This window comes from Mobula hypostoma, chromosome 19 (genome assembly GCF_963921235.1).
Source record: "Mobula hypostoma chromosome 19, sMobHyp1.1, whole genome shotgun sequence".
Lineage (NCBI taxonomy): Eukaryota > Metazoa > Chordata > Chondrichthyes > Myliobatiformes > Myliobatidae > Mobula > Mobula hypostoma.
The window spans coordinates 58861120-58884153 of NC_086115.1; the positions used below are offsets into that span (position 1 = coordinate 58861120).

Here is a 23034-nt window from a genome sequence, read left to right on the forward strand (position 1 = left end):
TGTGGGCATACTCAGCAAATCTATAGAATAATAACTGTAAACTGGATCAATGAAAGAATAAAAGCACAGAAGACATTAAACTGTTGAAGTGCAACTATAAATAAATAGCAATGAATAACGAGAGCATGAAATAACAAGATAAATAGTCCTTAAAGTGAGATCATTGGCTGTGGGAACATCTCAAAAGATGATGTAATTATCCTCTTTTGTTCAAGAGCCTGATGGCTGAGGTGCAGTAACTTGAACTTGTTCTTGAACCTGGTGGTGCAAATCCTGAGGCATCTGTAAGTTTTATCTGAAGGCAGCAGCAAGAAAAGAGCTAGGATCTCTGATGATGGCTACTGCTTTCCTATGATAGCATTTCATGTAGATGTGATCAGTGGTTGGGAGGGCTTAACCCATGATGTACCAGGCCGAATCCACTACCTTTTGTAAGATTTTCCATTCAAAGGCATTGATGTTCCCATACCAGGCTGTAAAGCAGTATGGAGGAGCACATCAAGGAATGCCCTTTGGGAAATCTTCAGTCAATGGTCAATATATGGAAAATTGAACTATTCTAAGTGGGAGTTTATGGAATATTTAATGAAGTGCCACATAATTTCAGTCATGGTTTGAGTAAATCCTATCATCAAAGATTTAAATTAGATTAATTGATCATTTATATTTAGAGCTCAAATGAGGTTCTGGAAAGAGTTTCCAATTTTCACATTTTCCTGTCAATAATATTCATCTGTTTAAAAGAGATGTGAATATTTTTGAACTAAAATTAAAGGTAATTTGATATTTCTGATAGTTATATATTGGTTACATGAATTGCAGGAATATATAAACAAATTATGTTGCTCCTATTTTTAGCCAAAGAAATGGTAAAACAAGTAAAAAAAAAGTCAGATCTTATCAAGCACACGAAAGAAATGAAAGAAGTATGAAGTTGAGTTTCTTACTACTAGAATTTACTTCTGTTTATAGAGGTAGCTTCATAATACTGAATAATTTGAAACTGCAGTGCTCAGAGAGTTTGGTTCTGACTAAGAACACTATTTTGCTTTTTCAAAATATGGTTGACAGTTTTAATGAAATTATGGTAGAGCTTTAGAGAGCACAAAATTAATTATACTTTGAGTATAAAAATCATTCATACATGAATAAACAAAAATCACTTAGAAGTTTGTCAAATTGATTTGGAAAGTTTTTCCATGGTAAATGAGCAAAACTCAATTGACATTAATAGTTTCAAGAATATCTAAAGCCGTAGTCTGGTGACAAACACAAATTATTGGGATCACTGGTCTTTGAAATGATTAATATTTATACCTGCACAACAAAGTACTTATTACATGATGGAAATTTAAAATGAATAATCCTTAAAAACACAAGTGGTAATTTTGTAATGGCGTTGGTGCAGCTGGTATTCCTGTAGAAAAACCGACATACAAAATCTGAAGGCTCCCCGCGCCCTTAAATGCAAAGTCTGTAGTTAACCTTGAATAGATTTTTAGGATGAACTTTCTGGACAAATCCAAATTTATCTCAAGTTTTAAAAACAAAATAGAAAATATTCAAAATGAGTAATAGATTACAATGTTTAAAATGGAAGTAATACAAATTAAAGCACTTAACTGCATTTAATCATTTTACATATTTTTAATTTATTTCAGAAATGTAAATTACATGAAACTTCCCTATTTTCCTCACAAACGTTCTTCATTGAAATGAATGGAGCTGATGAACCACCACCTAAGGAATTGCAGGAACTCTGCATCCTGTAATTGAGTCCATGAGTTGTCCATGTAAAAGAGCAGTCAGGAAGTTGGCAGCATGTAACCTGTGCAGAGGATTTCCTCCATATCTGTGACACTTGTGCACACAAAGCAAATAGTTCCATGTTGAACTGTTGCATTTCTTACAAGATTCCCAGGCATAGTTACATTTTGATTGACATTCTGACAGCTGTAATTTTATTATATATTTATTCTAAAATGTATTATTATGTTACTCAATGTTGGTGAAAACTTAAACTAATATATTATCCCCAGAAAATTACCCTTGCAACTAATTTTAAAAACAAATCGAAATGAAGAATATTGCTTATCACTATTCGTAGCTGTCTTGGGAAAATTTCTCTAATAGAAAGACTGGAATCGCATCTTGTGTAGGTCTGTCACATTCTCCCAACAAATCTCTAGTGCTTGAGTGGGTGTCTTATAGTGCCATGTTTAACTGTGTTTGGTGATCATACAGAAGTGAAAGAAACGAGAACGTAGCTATTCTGACTCAGATCCATCCCTTCAAGCATTGGTAACCACTGAATATATCTGAGAACTTACTGTTGCTAAGGATGAATATGCTGTGGATACTACCACAAAACATGACATTGAATATAGGGAACATATTCCATAATCTATGTGTTGACAGAGTGCACTCATGTCTTTTGAGGAAAATGTCAGATTCCTGAGTAGAGTTCTATGGTCATGAATGACTACACTTGAAACAATGTTAACAAATCCCACTGCTAAGATGTCTCATCAAAGTTCAAAGTAAATTTATTATCCAAGTACATACAGTGCCTATGAAAAGTATTCACTCCCCTTGTGAGTTTTCATGTTTTACTGAATCACAATGGATTTAATCTGGCTTTTTTGACACCAACAGAAAGAGATTCTTTCATGTCAAAGTGAAAACAAATCTCCACAAAGTGATCTAAATTTATTACAATTGTTAAACACAAGATAATTGATTGCATAATTTCTCATTCCGTTCAAGTCAGTATTTAGTAGATGCACCTTTGGCAGCAATTACAGCCTTGAGTCTCGGTGGATAGGTCTCTTATCAACCTTGCACATCTGGACACTGCAATTTTTTCCCATTCTTCTTTTCAAAACTGCTTAAGCTTCGTCAGGTTGCATGAAAATTGTGAGTGAACATCCCTTTTCAAATCCAGAACATTCCTTTTCAAATTCCCAATTGGATTGAGGTCTGGACTCTGACTTGGCCACTCCAGGACATTAACTTTGTTGTTTTTAAGCCATTCCTGTGTAACTTTGGCTTTATGCTTAGGTTCATTGTCTTGCCGGAAAACAATTTTTCTCCTAAGTCACAGTTCTCTTGCAAATTGCATCAGGTTTTCCTCCAGAGTTTCCCTGTATTTTACATTCTACCTTTAAAAGCCTTCCAGGGCTTGCTACAGTGAAGCATCCCCGCAGCATGATGCAGCCACCAACATGTTTCACTGTAGTTTTTGATGATGTGCTGTGTTAGGCTTACGGCAAACATAGCGTTTATTCTGATGGCCAAAGAGCTCAATTTTGGTTTAATCAGAACATAGAACCTTCTTCCAGCTGACTTCAGAGTCTCCCACATACCTTCTGGCAAACTCTAGCCGAGATTTCATTTGAGTTTTTTTCAACAGTGGCTTTCTCTTTGGCACTCTTTCATAAAGCTGCAACTGGTGAAGCACTCAGGCAACAGTTAGTCCATGCACAGTCCCTCCCATCTCAGCCACAGAAGCTTGTAACTTCTCCAGCGTTCTCAAAGGTCTTTTGCTGCCCTCCCTCACTAGTCCCCTTCTTGATTGGTCACTCAGTTTTTGAGGATGGTCTGCTGTAGGCAGATTTACAGCTGTGCCGTATTCTTTCCATTTCTTGATGATTGACTGTTCTCCAAGGGGTATTCAGTGACTTGGAAATTTTCTTGTATGCATCTCCTGACTTGGGCTTTTTAATAACTTTTTCACGGAGTTTCTTGTTCTTTTGTCTTCATAGTGTAGTTTTTGCCAGGATACTAACTTGCCAGCAGTTGTACCTTCCAGATACAGGTGTATTCTTACTACAATCACTTGAAACACCTTAAATGCATACTGGTCTCCAAAACCAGAACTCCAATTAACTACTTCTAAAACCAATTGGCTGCACCAGTGATGATTTGGTGTGTCATATTAAAGGAGGGGGGATGAATACTTATGCAATGAATTATTTTGTGTTTTATATTCGTAATTAATTTAGATCACTTTGTAGAGATCTGTTTTCACTGAGACATGAAAGATTTTTTTCTGTTGATCAGTGTCAAAAAAACAAACTAAATCAACTGTGATTCAATGTTGTAAAATAATTTTTAAAAATGAAAACTTACAAGGGGGTTGAATACTTTTTATAGGCACTGTATATGTCACCATATATAACCCTGAGATTCAGTTTCCTGCGGTATAGAGTAAAATCATAGCCATAACAGAATCAATGAAAGGCAACTCCAACTTGGGCATTAAACCAGTGTGCAAATACAAAAAGAAAAAAAAAAAAATAAATAAGCAATAAATATCAAGACATGAGATGAGGAGTCCTTGAAAGTGAGTCCATAGGTTGTGAAACTGAAATCAATAAAATTAGTCCTCTGCTAAGAGAGCATTTGGGTCGGTAGTGAATTGAGATATGGTATAGAAACATAGAAAATAGGTGCAGGAGTATGTATGATATGGCAACTTAAAATGATCCCATAGAGAGGAAGTTCAAAGTCATCATGGCCTTGACCTCAAAACTAGAGCCAACCAAGGAATTAACTGGTTTAGATCTGGTGTCTAAAATGTAGATAAAGACAAATATAAAGGCAGGCTTGGCCAGTGGAAATGGGAAAATTGGTTTAAAATAAGACGGTAAATAGCAATGGCAGACTTTTAACGGGATATTTGCTCTTTCTCAACAAAAATTTATTCCTTTGAGGAAATTTAAAAAATATATATTAGAAGTAAGATCCATTGCAGCTAAGTCAGTAAGTCAATGATGATATCTAATAGAAAGAAACAATTATAATACAGCCAAAAGACCCTTTGTTGGTTTCTAGAATTTAACAAAACACGCAGAGACAAAATGGACTATGAGAGTTAAGCAAGCAAGAGCTTGTATATAATTTGGAAGAGAGTTTCTAAGGTAAACAACAGTTCTCTTCAGGGTGAGACTGAGGAATTAATGTGAAATAAAGAAATGGCAGAGACTTGGAACAAATATTTTGAATTTTTCACAGTAAAAGACATTAAGAATATCTTAATAGTGGTAGAAAATTGAGGGACCAAATGGAAGGAGGAATTTGACAGAATCACTATCAAAAATGTATAAAGCAAATTACTGGAACTAAAGGCTGAAATTCCCTGGTTCTGCTGGCCCACATCCAAGGTTTTTAAAAGTGTCTCTCCCAACCTGGAGTCCATTGCCCCCTCAGTTAATGGTAGGGGTCCATGGCAAAAAAAAAGTTTGGGAACCCCTGCTCTAGTGACAGTGAATGCATGAGAAGTGATCTCCAGACTTTCTAGATTCAAATCGGAAAGTTTCAATTCTTGACGCAAGAATCACATTTGCAGAAAACAGAAACAGGATAGGTTTTTCTTTGAGTGTGCACGTAGTAAGGAGAGTGTGATGAGCTACCACATATAATATTGGACAACAGATTTTTTCAAAAGTGTTGCTTCCTCAGAAAATGTTTTCGTTTATGATGGACCACTTGAAGCTGAGTACAAATATAATCTCAGGCTATTGTATCATGTAGGTATTTGGAAAAACAAGAAATTACCTTTTATTGAACATAATGTGTTTAATTGCAGAATGGTGCTGACACTTTGCAACAGTTCAACTAAGCTAAAAATGTTTTGTTGATGATTTTCATTTGTACTCAGTGTCTAAGGCTTCTTGCTTAAATGTTGAAAGCAATAATCAGCCAGCATTGATGGATTCCAGTTGCCCTGATATCGTTTCTCCATGACCGTAATGTTCTGGTGAAATGTTTCACCATGCTTATCACTGACAGCACCAAGATTTGCAAGGAAGAAGTCTAAATGGGAATGCAGTAAATGAATCATTAGTGACATGTTGCACTTCATGGTTTTGTATGCATGAAGCATGTTGTCAACTAGCTGCACGTAGTTTGGTACTCTGTAGTTGCCAAGAAAATTTTCAACAACATCCTTGAATGCTTTCCATGTGATTTTTCTCTGGTCCCACTAGAAGTTCTTCAAATTGCCTGTCATTGATGACCTGTTTGATAGGTGGACCAACAAAAATGCCTTCCTTAATCTTGGTATCAATTATTCTGGGGAACTTTTGTCTCAAGTATTGAAATCTTTCACAGAAACTTACAGCCTTTCTAAGACCTGTCCTGCCATGCAATATCTGTCCTGTCTAAGCATGCGCAGGCATGCCTGGACAAGATAGAAAACTTCCAGCTTACTTTGTGGGCAACATTTTAATTGACTTGAATTATGAATTGAAATAACATATATAGGTGATTTCATAAAAATGATGTGCATTAGGGAAATTTCACAGTGACTTTCATGATCAGCATCCCAAAATCCATAAGATACACCCAAAGGTATTCAGGAAGCAAAATTTTTGTTGTCCAGAGTCGTTTCTGCTCTCTTAAATCTGTTGACAGAGAGTGCTTTGTGTGGATGTTCCCCTGATCTGACAATCTATTATGCACACTGGTTAAGAGAAGCATCCACTGTAATGGTGTCCCTTTTTGCCATTACATTTGTGACTTCCCATTTCCACACTTATGGAAAATGACATTATGAGGAATTCATCCTCATTTACCACATATTCAGACTTCAACTTCCTCTTCCTTTAGGCTAAAAGGTTTGGGGCTTATTCAACTGCTTGTACATTGTTAAATTTAAAAGTATCCAACACACAGTAATGAAATCCATGTACCTTCTCAGAGTATGCTGAAGGGTAGTTCCAGACTGATGGATAGACTGGAATCATATTTTGAACATGTCTTGGCATACAACAGGATTCTGGTGCTCAATTTGCTGTCTAAGAATGCCAAATACACTCTGAATTTGTAACTTTAGTAATAACAACATACTAATGGAAATCTCACTGTTTCACAGATTAATGATGGCAAATAAAATAGCTCAGCTAATTTTGCTAATTATCACTTTGAGGTAAACACTAAATTAGTTTTGGCTTTTTGGTCTAAAAGGGTTGACATTACATGAACTAGCACTGACATAGCAATTTTTCTGAGATGACTTTCATTTTCAACAGAGAGTCCATAAGGTACGGTTTGCCACCAGAGGAGAAAGATTTGTAGGAGTAATGCCAATTATAAATATTTACAAAACTTTAAAGACCAAGCTTAATTAGGGAAAACTACTTTGTTTACCCAAACAGGAATTTACAGTTTTTGAAAGATATGTCTTCTGAAGCCTAAAACTTGGAGGCAGCAAAACTGCTGGTGTCCTCATCAGAGGAGAAGGCGGCCTCTGGGATTAACAAATAAAGATAAAAGGCAAGAGCATGGGCCTATTGCAATAAAGTAGCTAGGGCAGTGACAGCTACACCACCATCTGCATGACAATTTAACGCAGCAACAAGTTTAGTGGCTACTAAGGTTACCACTCATAATGCAGTTCCTTCACTTTTATATTCATTATTTTCTGATTCCTAGGATGGAGGGGCTCACAACTAAAGATTCAAAGTACATTCATTATCAAAGTATTTATACATAATATACCCCTGAGATTAATCCTCCTGCCAGAAGCCACGAAACAAAGAAACACCATGGAACCCGTTCAAGAAAACATCAAACGCCCAATGTGCGATAAAAGAACAAGTTGCACAAACTGCAAAAATGAGCTAACAACACATAGAATACCAGGAGTCCAGTAATATTCAGTTTAGTTCAGTTCACTTGAGCACGTGAGCAACGATTAGGTAAACTACACTAATATTCGAATTTAAAAGGAGATCTAACTGAAATAGCTGAATAAATTTGTGAGCATCACCCATAGCCTGTCCCTGTCCAACCATGTCAATGCCACGGCCAGGAAAGCACATCAGCCTCTCTACTTTCTCAGGAGGCTAAAGAAATTTGGCTTGTCTCGTTTGACCTTCATCAATTTTTGTAGATGGATGATAGAAAGCATCCTGTCCTGATACATCACAGCTCGGTATGGCAACTGCTCTCCCTGAGACTGTAAAAAAACTGCAGAGAGTTGTGGGCACAGCTGAGTGCAACATGGAAACCAGCCTCATCTCCATGGACTCTGTCTCCACTTGTCAGTCACATTAAAACAGCCAACATAATCAAAGAACCCACTGGACATTCTCTCCTCTCCCTCTCCCATTGGGTAGAAGATACAAAAAGCTTAAAGGTACATACCATCAGGCTCAAGGAGATCTATCCTACAGTTAAAAGACTATTAAATGGTTCTCTAGCATGATAAGATGGACTCTTGACCTCACAATCTACCTCATTATGGCCTTGCACCTTATTGTCTTCCTGTACTGCACTTTTCTGTAACTAAGGCATTTTTTAAGATGGTCTTAGAAATTTTAACAATAAATAGGCAAGTCATTCACATAATTGAGAAAGGTGAATCTTGCAGCCCTCCAATCTGAAGATGGTGAAAAATGAGCATGAAAATTCTATCGGGGGTTACATGCAATCTTTTAAATATATTCCTCTTACTGACTCCTTCCATCTGGATACAGGACACATGCACTAGTGCACATACAGGACTTAGCACTGCTCAACAGATTTGCTTCAGGTTCTCCAGTGTGGATTCTTTAAGGTATTAACCTTTGCATAATCTGCACCTGCTGCTATACTCTGAACCTGGCACATATTCCTGCCGTCTGCTGCAATCGATTACCCACGGCTTGGTGACAAAAGGCTGCTTGTTTGGGCGGTTAAGCAATTGAGGCTGCCACTCATTCCTAAGATACAGACTCAGCTATATCCTGGTTGACAAAGTAAGTGCAAGTCTTTGTTTGGTGCTCGCAGCACTTGCTGCAGCTGTTGATGGAGCACCCAAATCCTACAGTCTGCCTCATTACCTCCAGTTGGATGTGAAGAAAGCTACTGCCTGCCTCTCTTTTTGGTTAAACACTACCATTGAGGTTTGTTACCATAGAGAAATCTCTGTCCTGAACAGAAGATGAGGATTCATTTTTCATCACAATCAACGGGTAGTGATGAGAGGGATCATTGGAAATGGGCTGCTCAATATTTGAGGCAGGTGCAGCCAGTCCACAGCATTAATCCACAACTCAGATGATGACTGCACCATTACTGCAGTCCATCCAACACCAACTTCACAAGCAATCTTCAAAGTTCAAAGTATATTTATTAGCAAAGTACATATATGTCACCATATACAGCCCTGAGATTTATTTGCTTGTGGGCATTCACAGTAAATAGAAAGAAAGAATAATAAATAAATAAACAAACAAACAAACAAACAAACAAGCAAGCAATAAGTATCGAGAACATGAGATGAAAAGTCCTTGAAAGTGTGTCCAAGTGAGTCCATAGGTTGTGAGAACAGTGCAGTGTTGGGATGAGTGAAGTTATCCCCTCTGGTTCAAGAACCTGATGGCCAAGGGGTAATAACTGTTCCTGAACCTGGTGGTGTGGGTTCTGAGATTCCTGTACCACCTCCCTGATGGTAGAAGCAAGAGGAGAGTCTGGCCTAGATGATGTGTGTCCTTGATGACGGATGCTGCTTCCCTGTGGCAATGTTTTTTGTAGATGTGCTCAATGGTGGGGAGGGCTTTACCCGTGATGGACTGGCTGTATCCACCAATTTTTTGTAGGTTTTCCATTCAATAACATTGGTGTTTCCAGCCCAGTTCATGATGCAAAGAGTCAATATTTTCGCCACAACTCACCTATAGAAGTTTGTTAATTTTAAATGACATGCCAGATCTTCATAAACTTCTTTTAAAAAAGTAGAGGTGCTGCTGTGCTTTCTTTGTAATGGCACTTATGTGCAGGACCCAGGACAGATCCTCTAAATTATAACACTGAGGAATTTAAGGTTGCTGTTCCTCTCTTCCTCCTATAGTTAATAATCAGTTCCTTGGTCTTGCTGACATTGAGTGAGAGGTAGTTGTCATGGCATGACTCAACCAGATTTTCAATCTCCCTCCTATATACTGATTGATCGCCACATTTGATTTGCCCAACAACAGTAGTGTCATTGACAAGCTTGAATATAGCATTGAAGCACCCAATTTTTTTAAAAAATGAAAGACCTTAACAACTGTGCAGAGAAAGGGACACACGCACACACACACACACACACCAGAAGCAAATGACAGCATTCCAAACCGGATTGAGTCCTTGGATCTATTCCCCGGAGCAGCCAGAGTAGGCCCAAGCCTCGATCTCAGTTCATCATATTAGCAGAGCAAAAGCACCATGAAACCTGTAGAGGTGACAGCCACCGAAGCAGTTCACAGCCTCAGCATTGCAGAGAAAAACGAACATCGCGAGAGTGTGGTGATATCACATGTCACACGTAAGAACGTGATTGGACAGAGTTCAATACATGCACATAAACGACTGAATGATCCGGAAACTTGTATGTTAAAAACGTGGTTGCTGTTTGCTGTGGTAAAGAAAAGTTCTAGTTCTTATTCTTCCAGAATATGGTTTGTTCTTAGTAACCTACGGTACATATAAAGAACACAACATGGTGTCAGAAGTTGTCTGGAAGAATAATACGGAAACGGGAGAAGTGAAGATAATCGGAAAAAAAGGGCGCGAACTTTTTCATTGTTTGCTAACAGCTCTAAAAATGGAGGTTTTGCAACCCCCATCAACGCTTCCGCTGACTGGAAACGTAGCTGAAAACTGGAAAAGATTTAAACAGCGTTTTGAAATTTATTTATCGGTGATCGGAGCAGATAATAAAACAGAAAAAACAAAAGCTGCAATTCTACTCCACATAATGGGGATGACACAATTGAGGTATATAACCATTTTACTTTTGAAAATGGAGATAATTTGAATCTAAAAGCGATTATCAACAAATTTGATGCATTTTGTATACGGAAGCGTAATGTGATGTATGAGCACTATAAATTTTTCAAATGTCGGCAGAGACCTGGTCAAACAATTGATCAATTTGTTACAGAGTTGAGAAACCACAGTAAAAGATGCGAGTTTGCAGAGCTTACAGACTCTCTCATTAAAGACAGAATTGTTTGTGGCGTTCTGGATGATGGTCTGAGAGAAAGGCTGTTAGAACAAGATTTGAATTTGGAAAAAGCTGTAGCACTCTGCAAAGCTTCTGAGACCGTGATGTCGCAGGCTAAAGAGCTTTTTATCGAGAATGGCTGCATAGATGCTGTAAAGCGCAAACATATTAGAAAAAATAATGCAGCGACAACGAAACCAACAGACAGCAAGACGTCATCTGAAAGAAAAAAGCCTTGTGATCGCTGTGGGCAGCAACATCATCTAAAAAAGTGTCCAGCATATCGCAAAATATGCAACACCTGCGTTAAGAGTAATCATTTTTCACGCTGTTGCAGAAGTAGAAAGAAAATAAAACACGTAAATGCAGTGCTTGAAAATGAACGTGAGGAGTTTTATATAGATGTGCTTTGTGAAAACAAACAAGGTAAGAATGATTGAACTATGCCATTTCAAGTGAACCAAAACATTATTCTGTTTAAGTTGGATACTGGAACACAAGTAAATGTTCTTGCAGAAGCTGAGTTTAATGCATTAAAGCCTAGACCAGTTACATCAGACAAATATAAAAGTGACTGGGTATTCAGGTGGAGACATTCCAGTTAAAGGAACATGTGTGGCAAAAGTATCAGACAAAAATATGGTTCACACGCTTTCATTTGTGGTGGTGCCAAAGAATGTACAGTCAATACTGGGTTTATCTGCCTGTGAGAGACTGAATTTGGTGAAAAGGGTTTTGGTCCTGGATAGTGACACAGAGTCAGAATACAGTGACTTGATGAAAGAGACACTGAGAGAATATGAGATTCAGTTTCATCACCGTCTAGAGCAAGAACGCTCACAGTGGGCACAGTATAAGGAAGCAGTGGAACGTGAATTGACTGATCTAAGGAGACATTTGTCTGAAGGACAAGGAGATGAAGTGAGGATACAAGACAAAATGAACACATGGACACAGAAAGCTACAGTACTTGAAGAAGTACAGCCCTGATCATACATGGTCCAAACAGAATAAGGAGCAGTGTTAAGAAGAAATCGCAAAGACCTCAAGAAGAGCCAACTTCAGAGTTTCAGTTAACTGATGCAGTCCAGACGAAACATGAAAATAACAACGAAACACAAGAACTGTGTGAACCACTTAGAAGGTCTACTCGTGTTCGTAAACCCCCAGAGAGACTGATAGAGACATGTTAAATTATGCATTTGTTCTGGTTAATGTTGCTAATTGTTTTTCTTTTTAAGGAAAGGAAGACGTGGTGATATCACATGTCACATGTAAGAACGTGATTGGACAGAGTTCAGAGCATGCGCAGAAATGACAGAATGATCAAGAAACTTGTATGTTAAAAATGTGGTTGCTGTTGCTGTTGTAAATAAAAGTTCTAGTTTTAATTCTTCCAGAATATGGTTTGTTCTTAGTAACCCATGCTACATATAAAGAACACAACAGATAGCAAGTGAAATCAGTCCATGTTCACAGTAGAATGACATGGCGCTACAGCAGCAGGGAAGGCGGGATTTCACACCAGATTCACAGTACACCAGCATAGTCCGTAATGCATCTTTAACACAAAATACTCTGCAGATGCTGGAGTCAAAGCAACACTCACAACACGCTGGAGGAACTCAGCAAGTCAGGCAGCATCCATGGAAACGATCAGACATTGTTTCTGGCCGGAACCCTTCGTCAGGACTCAAATCTTTATGCATCTCAAATCAAATGCATCTTTATATGTGTGATGCTATAATGACTCCTTTAACACTTTGCCTTTAGTTTTCTTGTTCCTGGGAACACATCCCGGACACTTGTGAGGTAGCAGTGCCATAAGCTTTCTACTATGTAGAACTGAACTGCCAATTATTATATCACTTTGGTTAGCTTTTTATTTAATTTGTAACTGAAATTAACTCCCAGTAACTCAGACAGAGCAATCTCTTGATATTTGAGAAGGGAAATAAATGTGGACAATGTGCTATAAGCATTGCAGTCATACCAATAATTGTGAACTTGCTGATCGTTTTCTTTATGATGTGCTTTAATATAAGTTTACATTAATTCTGTTATGCATAATTAACTGTAGTGAAAGATATGTCTACTATATTTTACTGGATAACAATACTAAATGTGCCTACAAACAAATAAATAAGCCTAATAAAATCTGCTTCAAATACATTAAAAAATTGCTTGGAATCATGTAGAAGACCCATGCAATGTATAATCCTTTACTATGAGAAGTATGAGATTTAAAGGGGTTTAAATTTAAATTTTTGACAGAGTTGTTGATATCTGGGACATGCTGCAGAGGGGGTAGTGGAATCAGATAGAGTTGCTATGTTTAAGTGGCATTTAGACAGACACCTAAATAGGAAAGGCATAGAAAGGTACTGTCACAAGGTGGATGAGATTAGTGTAGATGAGGAAAAAAGTTGGCACGGACCAAATAGGGGTGTTTCTGCACTCCACAACTATACGATTTGTACACTAACAGTGTAACATAGACACTTCCAGGAAATACTTAATTTCATTAGCTGGTGATTTTCAGTGTCAGCAAGTAATAAATATTATCTTTTATCTCTTCATTTTCAGGTTTGGAGTGGATAAACACTGAAGGACCTCTTCTCTTACATAGAGACCTCTGCGGTAAAGTGGTAGTGCTGGATTTCTTCACTTACTGTTGTATCAACTGCATGCACCTGCTGCCAGACCTTCATGCCCTGGAGCAGAAACATTCTACTGAAGGTATCTATCACAGTGATTTTTATCGTTAATGCAAGAAGTACTTAATCATACAAGTGTACACTATGATTGCCTATTAAACACATGACTTATTAGGGGCAATGTCCAATAATAGGACTACAGGTTTCCCCCGCCATCCGAAGGTAGAGCGTTCCTATGAAACGGTTCGTAAGCCGGAATGTCGTAACTCGAAGGAACAATTACCATTTATTTATATGGGAAAAATTTGTGAGCGTTCGCAGACCCAAAAAATAACCTACCAAATCATGCCAAATAACCCATAAAGCCTAAAATAACAGTAACATATAGTAAAAGCAGGAATTATATGATAAATACACAACCTATATAGAGTAGGAATACTTTTCTACAATCATTGCCGCACTGTTCTCCGTAGCGAAAATCTCACACAAGCGCTCTCGGCAGAAACACTCTCTCCAGTAACCTTTAAGCTATGAAGCTGCCAAATCAAACCAAATAACACATAAAAATACACAGCCTATATAAAGTAGAAATAATGTATGTACAGTGTAGTATCACTTACTGGAATCGAGAAGTCAGCGCCAAGCACACTGATGATGGTGTGTTAGGCTGAATCGTCGGAGGTTGGGGTGGTACAGTGGTCCCCAACCTCCGGGCAGTGAACCGATACCGATCCGCGTAGAATGCAGCGGTAGCCGGGACGCACCCAGCACATCTTTAAGAAAAAAGCCAAAATACAGAAGCTAATTAATTAGGTGCCACCCGGCACGTAAATGTTGGCCCAGATCAGAGGTGATGCAATCGGCAATCGCCTCTGATCTGGGCTGACAATTACGTGCCAGGCGGCACCTAATTAATTAGCTTCCTTATTTCGGCTTTTTTCTTAAAGATGTGCTGGGTGCATCCTGGCTACTGCTGCACTCTCCGTAGCAATGTTATCAGTCCGCAGCCCGGGGTTGGGGTGGTGGGACACTGGGGTGTAATCTCATCATCGTCTGTTTCCATCAGGGCAGGCAGGTCTTCTTCTTCTATGTCTGCCTGCCTCGATGTCGAAGGTCGATGTTCGTCGTCTGCTGTGGCTGATGTGGAAGGCTTGAAAAATGACAGTATGCTTGACTACTTAGCCTCACGCATTTTTCTATCATCTCATGCAGTTGCTTCCCGTTCAGTTCCTGGACGACTTCACTTTCGGTCCGTTCACTACTGCATTCGGTTTCAATTATTATCCTTTCCTCTTCCAATTGCATCAGCTCTTCATCTATCAGTTCTTGGTCATGGGATGCCAAAACCTCTTCAACATCATAGAAAACCATAGAAAAACTACAGCACAGAAACAGGCCTTTTGGCCCTTCTTGGCTGTGCCGAACCATTTTCTAGTCCCACTGACCTGCACACGGACCATATCCCTCCATACATCTCCCATCTATGTATCTGTCCAATTTATTCTTAAATGTTAAAAAAGAACCCGCATTTACCACCTCGTCTGGCAGCTCATTCCATACTTCCACCACTCTCTGTGTGAAGAAGCCTCCTCTAATGTTCCCTTTAAACTTTCCCCCCCTCACCCTTAACCCATGTCCTCTGTATTTTTTCTCCCCTTGCCTCAGTGGAAAAAGCCTGCTTGCATTCACTCTATCTATACCCATCATAATTTTATATACCTCTATCAAATCTCCCCTCATTCTTCTACGCTCCAGGGAATAAAGTCCTAACCTATTCAACCTTTCTCTGTAACTGAGTTTCTCAAGTCCCGGCAACATCCTTGTAAACCTTCTCTGCACTCTTTCAACCTTATTTATATCCTTCCTGTAATTTGGTGACCAAAACTGAACACAATACTCCAGATTCGGCCTCACCAATGCCTTATACAACCTCATCATAACATTCCAGCTCTTATACTCAATACTTTGATTAATAAAGGCCAATGTACCAAAAGCTCTCTTTACGACCCTATCTATCTGTGACGCCACTTTTAGGGAATTTTGTATCTGTATTCCCAGATCCCTCTGTTCTACTGCACTCCTCAGTGCCTTACCATTAACCCTGTATGTTCTACCTTGGTTTGTCCTTCCAAAGTGCAATACCTCACACTTGTCTGTATTAAACTCCATCTGCCATTTTTCAGCCCATTTCTTCAGCTGGTACAAATCCCTCTGCAAGCTTTGAAAACCTTCCTCACTGTCCACTACACCTCCAATCTTTGTATCATCAGCAAATTTGCTGATCCAATTTACCACATTATCATCCAGATCATTGATATAGATGACAAATAACAATGGACCCAGCACTGATCCCTGTGGCACACCACTAGTCACAGGCCTCCACTCGGAGAAACAATTCTCTACTACCACTCTTTGGCTTCTTCCATTGAGCCAATGTCTAATCCAATTTGCCACCTCTCCATGTATACCTAGCGACTGAATTTTCCTAACTAACCTCCCATGCGGGACCTTGTCAAAGGCCTTACTGAAGTCCATGTAGACAATATCCACTGCCTTCCCTTCATCCACTTTCTTGGTAACCTCCTCGAAAAACTCCCAATAGATTGGTCAAACATGACCTGCCACGCACAAAGCCATGTTGACTCTCCCTAATAAGTCCCTGACTATCCAAATGCTTGTAGATTCTGTCTCTTAGTACTCCCTCCAATAACTTACCTACTACCGACGTTAAATTTACCGGCCTATAATTTCCTGGATTACCTTTCGATTCTTTTTTAAACAGCGGAACAACATGAGCCACTCTCCAATCCTCCCGGCACCTCACCTGTAGACAGCGACATTTTAAATATTTCTGCCAGGGCCTCTGCAATCTCAACACTAGTCTCCTTCAAGGTCCGAGGGAACACCCTGTCAGGTCCCGGGGATTTATCCACTTTAATTTTCCTCAAGACAGCAAGCACCTCCTCCTTTTCGATCTGTACAGTTTCCATGATCTCACTACTTGTTTCCCTTAATTCCATAGACTTCATGCCAGTTTTCTTAGTAAATACAGACACAAAAAACCTATTTAAGATCTCCCCCATTTCCTTTGGTTCCGCACATAGCCGACCACTCTGATCTTCAAGAGGACCAACTTTATCCCTTACAATCCTTTTGCTCTTAATATACCTGTAAAAGCTCTTTGGATTATCCTTCACTTTGACTGCCAAGGCAACCTCATGTCTTCTTTTAGCCCTCCTGATTTCTTTCTTAAGTATTTTCTTGCACTTCTTATACTCCTCAAGCACCTTATTTACTCCCTGTTTCCTATACTTGTCATACAACTCCCTCTTCTTCTTTATCAGAGTTGCAATATCCCTTGAGAACCAAGGTTCCTTATTCCTATTCACTTTGCCTTTAATCCTGACGGGAACATACAAACTCTGCACTCTCAAAATTTCTCTTTTGAAGGCTTCCCACCTACCGATCTCATCTTTGCCATCTTCATCAATTTCCACAAGCCAAACTCACTTTGTCCTTACTTCGTTCACTACGATCGAAACGCTTAATTATGTCTAGTTTTACGCTAAGTGTAACACCCTTACGAGCTCTTTCAGGCTTTTCCGATACCTTAGAACTCATCTTGCAAACGGCTGCTCACAGGCACGTGTTTAAGCAAAGCCAGCTAGAATGCAGTTCCGGGGGAGGAGCTTGGCTGCTCGGAGCACGTGCTGCCTTTTGTCGCACGCTGCCTTTTTTCTAAACAGTGAAAACGCCTTCTGTTAGCGAAAACAGGTAACTAATGTAGGTCTTTCGTAACAGCGAGATTTCGTAAAGTGAATGTTCGAAAAACTGGGGACACCTGTAATCGGTTTTCACAAGTTTTGTAATTGTCATTTTTCTACAATGCGAAAGGAAATTAATTTGCAAATTAATTTTACTGTATGTAATTACAGCTTAGGGGCATTTGAATGATTTATCTCTACGTCAATTAATGACCCCAAGCATTCTTGGATAGCAATTTTCTATTTTATAGATTTCTGACAATAGTCTTTAAAAAGACTACTCAAATATTGAATAAACAAAAAAAATTATGGTGTTAAATATCAAGCCCAAAAGTAAAACCCCAAGCAATGATCCTTGCAACACACACAAAATACTGGAGAAACTCAGTAAGCCAGGCAGCATCAATGGAAAAGAGTAAACAGTCGACGGGTCTCGGCCCAAAACCTCAACTGTTTACTCTTTTCCAGAGATGCTGCCTGGCCTATGAGTTCCTCCAGCATTTTGTGTGTGTTGCTTGGATTTAACAACTATGAGGAAGCAGTGTGCATGTGGCAAAGTCTGCAAGAACGATCGTGGCTTAAAGATCCACCAAGCAAGGATGAAGTGTCTGGCGGGAGCAGGAGCAGCACAACGCGCAGGTGTCCAATCTGGTGCGACGAAGGAGGTGCCAGGCCCGGAGTCACCCCATAGTGCGTGGAACCTCCAAGTGTTGCAAACTAACACCTCTAACATCAAGTCTAACAGGAGGCGGATCAAATGGCCTGCAGCTAACATGACTTCACTGTGGAAGCAGTTTGATGAAGATGTCAACCAAATTCTGGAGGCAACCGCGAAGGGAGGGGTCGATAGGAAGCTACAAGCCATGACAACAATCATTGTCAAGGTGTCTCCCAGTGGAGGTTGGTTGTAGGAGATTCACAGCCCGTTCCTTAGCCAGAGCCTTCAGCAATTTGGACATCGAGGGAGAGAGGAAGAGGAGAGCCATCCGCAGTACCACTGATGTGGCAGAGAGGGCTTTAGGATGGCTGTGGCTCAAAAGGGGAGAGCCATGGTGTCATAAGTAGCTAGCCATCTGGACACAAGCTGGGGTCTGATCAGCCCCAACTTTGTCATCTGGAGGAGGGTGTATGATGTTGAAAGACCCGAAACACCCGATGATTCCAGGAACATCACTGAAGATGTGTCCAGAAGCATCAGTAGATGTATGTACACAGCATCTGCAGATTTTCTTTTGTTTATGATTGCATTACTACACTGCAAAGTCTCTTCTAGGGATGCCTACTCTGAAGAAATTTACATCTTCCCTTCAACGGGAGTTCAGTGAAGCCCTCTCTCACTGCTCCTCTCTATGATCTCTGCTGCCTCTGACTCTTTGACCATGTGCTCACCCAGACCCACTACCACAGTTCTGATGAAGGGTCTTGGCCTGAAATGTTGACTGTTTACTCTTTTCCATAGATGCTGCCTGGCTTGTTGAGTCAGATTACCCGTACCCTTGTATGTCTGTGATTTCGACCATTATTGCAACAATGCATATTCCCGAGCTACTCCCTTTTTAATCTTTTAGCTTGCATCCTTTTCTCAGTGGCTGTCTGACGCTGGCTTTGGTTGCATATTTGATTTATCTTCAAACACATTCTACTCTGCACAGAAAGGAAAGTGTGCAAGGGGCCTTTGGCATCTTGAATTTTGCTCTATCATCCCCATTATCAAAATCACCATTAACGAATGATTGACCAATGACCTGAGGAAACTGATGAATTTTTAGGTATTTTAGTTTAAGACCTTGCTTTGGTCTGACTTCTTGAGGGAGAAAATCAGAAGCTAAAAATATTGCAGAAAACATTTATAATGTTGTACAAGAACATGCAATCACAGAGGGATGTTCTCACTATAAAATACCAGCTGCAGTATATTTCTCAAGGGAAAGCATGACAGCATTAACATTAAAAATACTTTTCAACAAATAACAGATATTGCAGGCTTCTAATGAGTTTTCAGTGGAAACCATTTCCCACTTGGTAATAGCATATAATAGATTGTAAGATCAAATCAACCTCTTTCACTAAAATTTTCCACCTTATCAAATATCATTTTTTTCAACTGCAAGGCATATACAATGTCATATTTCTATTACTATGCAAATTCTATTACTGGACAAAGCTTAATTTCATTCAAAAAAGATATGCAAAAATTAATAGGTAGTAAGAGGTTCAATTTTCAGAATTGTTTTTGCAGGTTATATGTTCTTTGATAACAATGAATGTGTGGTAGATTTTGGATTTAAGCTTGCTCCCTGTTTTCTATACTTTTTAACATTGACTAATGATGTTAGAGTACAAGGACTTACCAGTTTCCATAACAAGTAAAAGAATTAGGGCCATTTAGGATTGCAAAATAATTGTATAAATTATGGCCATAAAGCAGTTGAAGTAATCAAACTGATCAGAATGGCTGACTCAGTAAGTATTAATAACGTGATAAAAGTCACGCATACAATATCAAAAGAGGACCTCTGACCACCCAAGTTGCTTGCAACTCTGTTACAGACAACTTGGTGCCAATAACACTAAAAATAGGCAGCATGCATTTTGTAGTCGACTGAAGATATTTTAGAGTACAATGACTTTAAGTAGGAGAACAAGGTACAAGGTCATTACTTGTAAGGAAAATTGCTTAGCAGAATATTAAAAAAGTGTAAAGAAGAAATGTACCATGGCTGTAATTGATGTTACATCTTAGTCTAAGAATCCTGTTTGTACATTTTTAAAATTAAAGTTGGAAATTAGTTACAAAAATAATTATATATTATTGGTCTTATGGTCTTATATTCCAGTTGTTGAATTTTAGTGTTTACTAAGGCTAGCAACACTCTTGCATGTGAATGCCATTAAATTTTGAAGACCTTGCAAACCTGCTACAGAAATACAATTTTGAATTAGATGTATATAGTTTATTAAATAGCAGAATGTACAATGGGAATGCAGCACAGAAGCCGCTTAATTTGGTTTCTACTTTTAAATAAGATAAAACGTCCTTGCTCTTTTAGTAATTCCCTGTAGTTTTGGCCTTTTCCGTGGGACCATGATAGGAGGTTTAGCATGTTTTTAATTCCCACAGATCCCACAAGTGTTCCAAGATGGCAAAAAGGGAGCTGCTAAATTAGGAAAAGACTTCAAGGTTTATTTTTTTGAATCAAGTGCCCCTGAGTATGAGCATGAACATTAGTATTAGCAACGCTACCCTAAACAACACACCTTAGGTGCCAGCTATATCAAAAAATCACTTCTATATCTTGCAGTTAAGTAAACAAATTACTAAACTGTACTTTTGGAAATATGATCCATCTTTTTCGTAGTGTGTCTCATAACTAATTAATTGCTAGTTCAATTTTTATACTATACTCATCTGTGCTATACTTCTGTAAAGATTAAAATGGGTAATCCTTTTATATACAAATACAGGGGTGGCACGGCAGTGTAGCGGTTAGCATAATGCTAGTACAGCGTCTGCAACCCAGGTTCAATTCCCACCACTGCCTGTAAGGAGTTTGTACATTCTCCCTGTGACTGCATGGGTTTCCTCTGAGTTCTCTGGTTTCCTCCCACTTTGCAAAGTCAGCAGGTTAATAGTTCACATGGGTGTTATTGGGTGGTGTAGGCTCGTTGATCTGGAAGGGCCTGTTACTGTGCTGTATCTCTAAATAATAACCCACAAAGAAGGAAAGGAATTTAAATTGACATCATTTATGTAGCTATAAAGGATCAATTTTGGGAATCATAATTATAAAGCATCTTATTCTGTGCTTAGGATTATCAAATTGCTTCAATTACCCTTGAAGTTCAATGCTGTTAATATGCAGCTTTTCTTCAACCCGAAGGTGGTGAATCTGTGGAATTCATTGCCACAAATGGCTGTGGAGAACACATCACTGGATATATTTAAAGTTGGTAGAGATAGGTTATTGATTAGTAAGGGCATCAAGGGTTACAGGGAGAAGGCAGGAGATTGGATTTGAGAAGGAAAGTAAATCAGTTGTGATTGAACGGTGGATAAGACTGTATGAGCCAAATGACCTAAATCTGCTGCTACGTCTTATGGTGTTATGGTTTTATGCAAACAATTTGAACACAATGAACTCTCAATAATTATTGGAAAGAGAATAATTTGTTTTAGAACAAACAATTTGTTTCTCTTCAAATAGTGCTTGAAGGGCTGTGTAAAGAAGAAGGCAGATTGTGGTTCAGTATCACAAAATTCCTGAATACAATGCATAAGTCTAGAGCTTTGTTCATATTTCCAGTAAAACCTTAACCAACTGACTTTTCAGACAGACTAGCCAACTGTGCATATTTTATTGAGTTTCAGAGCTTTCAATCATGCAGTAACTATAATGTCTTGATAAGTAATTTGTAGTATGTTTGTGGAGCTGGAGAGAACATTCCAGCTGATGATGTTTGGGAAGGAAGCTGTGATCCACAATAGAGCGAATCTTAGTGCAAACTTGATTCTAAACATCTTTATTACAGATTAAAATTAACTATATTGTATTGCTGGTAATGCATGAATAATGACTAATGACATAATTTTGTCATGTGTATACCTGGCTCATTTAGGTACATACCTGGCATACTGCTTTCCCCCTTCAAAAGAATGTTTGATATTGGTACAGCAATCATAGTCTCATAACTGGCTTTCTTGGAACCTAGAGTATCTGGCATTGTACTTGTTTCCTGATTTAAAGATGAATAATTGTCTGATTCACATGCATCTACTCTTCAGCAAGTGGTTCTACACTGTGTATGATCGAATATATTCAATCCATTTATAATGAGTATTGGTAATGATGGGGGGAGTACTTCCAGCAAGATGGCGGTACAACTGGTCACAGCAGCTTCTATGGGATCACAAAAGGTGCTATTGTTCTTCTTAAACGTACTTCTGTTGATTGCAAGTTCCTGCTATATGTTAAGAACTTGAAGTATTGCAGATCTACACCATTAGCAAGTTGCTCGCTGGCAGAAATAATAAAGGAGATGCACAATGTGCTGTTGCCTGACTCAATAGAGGCTTACAGTCAAATAGCAAGTGGTCGTCATGGTTGCTTTCCTCATGATCGCAAGACCTCTTTGGACATTGTTAATCTGGTATGCCGCAAGTTCAATTCGCTGATTTATTGCATGCGAACAGGGGATGGATGGAGGAGTCTAGTCCTAGATCTTGGAGAAGACCAGGTCTGAAGCCTCAGTGGCGTCTGTTTGCAGCAGCCTGGAGTGAGGGACAAAGCTGTTGCACTTCAGTGGGGGCGGTGTAGCACTGTGTCCCGAATGGAGCTGGAGCTGTCCTCAGAATAAAAAAAAACTCATGCAGTGCATTCAACTTACATTCATCGTCAATGCTTTCAGTACTGTTCTATCGCATTCCTACACATCAATAGCACTATTGCCACTCATGTGGCCCACTGGGGTGGTTGGTACACTACTACAATAATTGAGGGGCTTCCTCAACCAACCCAGCCCCTCCCTCTCCAGTAGCAGAAGAACTCTACATTGTGGTACTTCCCCACTGAGCCTTTGCAGAGACTGCACCAAGCTTCAGTGCGCACCACAGCATGTACTTCTGCAGCCTGAAATGTTA

At 39.1% G+C, this 23034-nt stretch overlaps 1 protein-coding gene across 2 annotated transcripts in view; it reads left to right on the plus strand.

Moving 5' to 3' along the window:
• The window catches only part of nhlrc2 (NHL repeat containing 2), a 102204-nt gene that overhangs the window by 12479 nt on the left and 66691 nt on the right, over positions 1-23034 (plus strand). For both annotated transcript variants that reach the window (XM_063071993.1, XM_063071994.1), the window contains exon 2: positions 13562-13714. In XM_063071993.1, coding sequence (XP_062928063.1) covers positions 13562-13714 — 153 coding nt within the window. The remainder of the gene's footprint in view (positions 1-13561; positions 13715-23034) is intronic.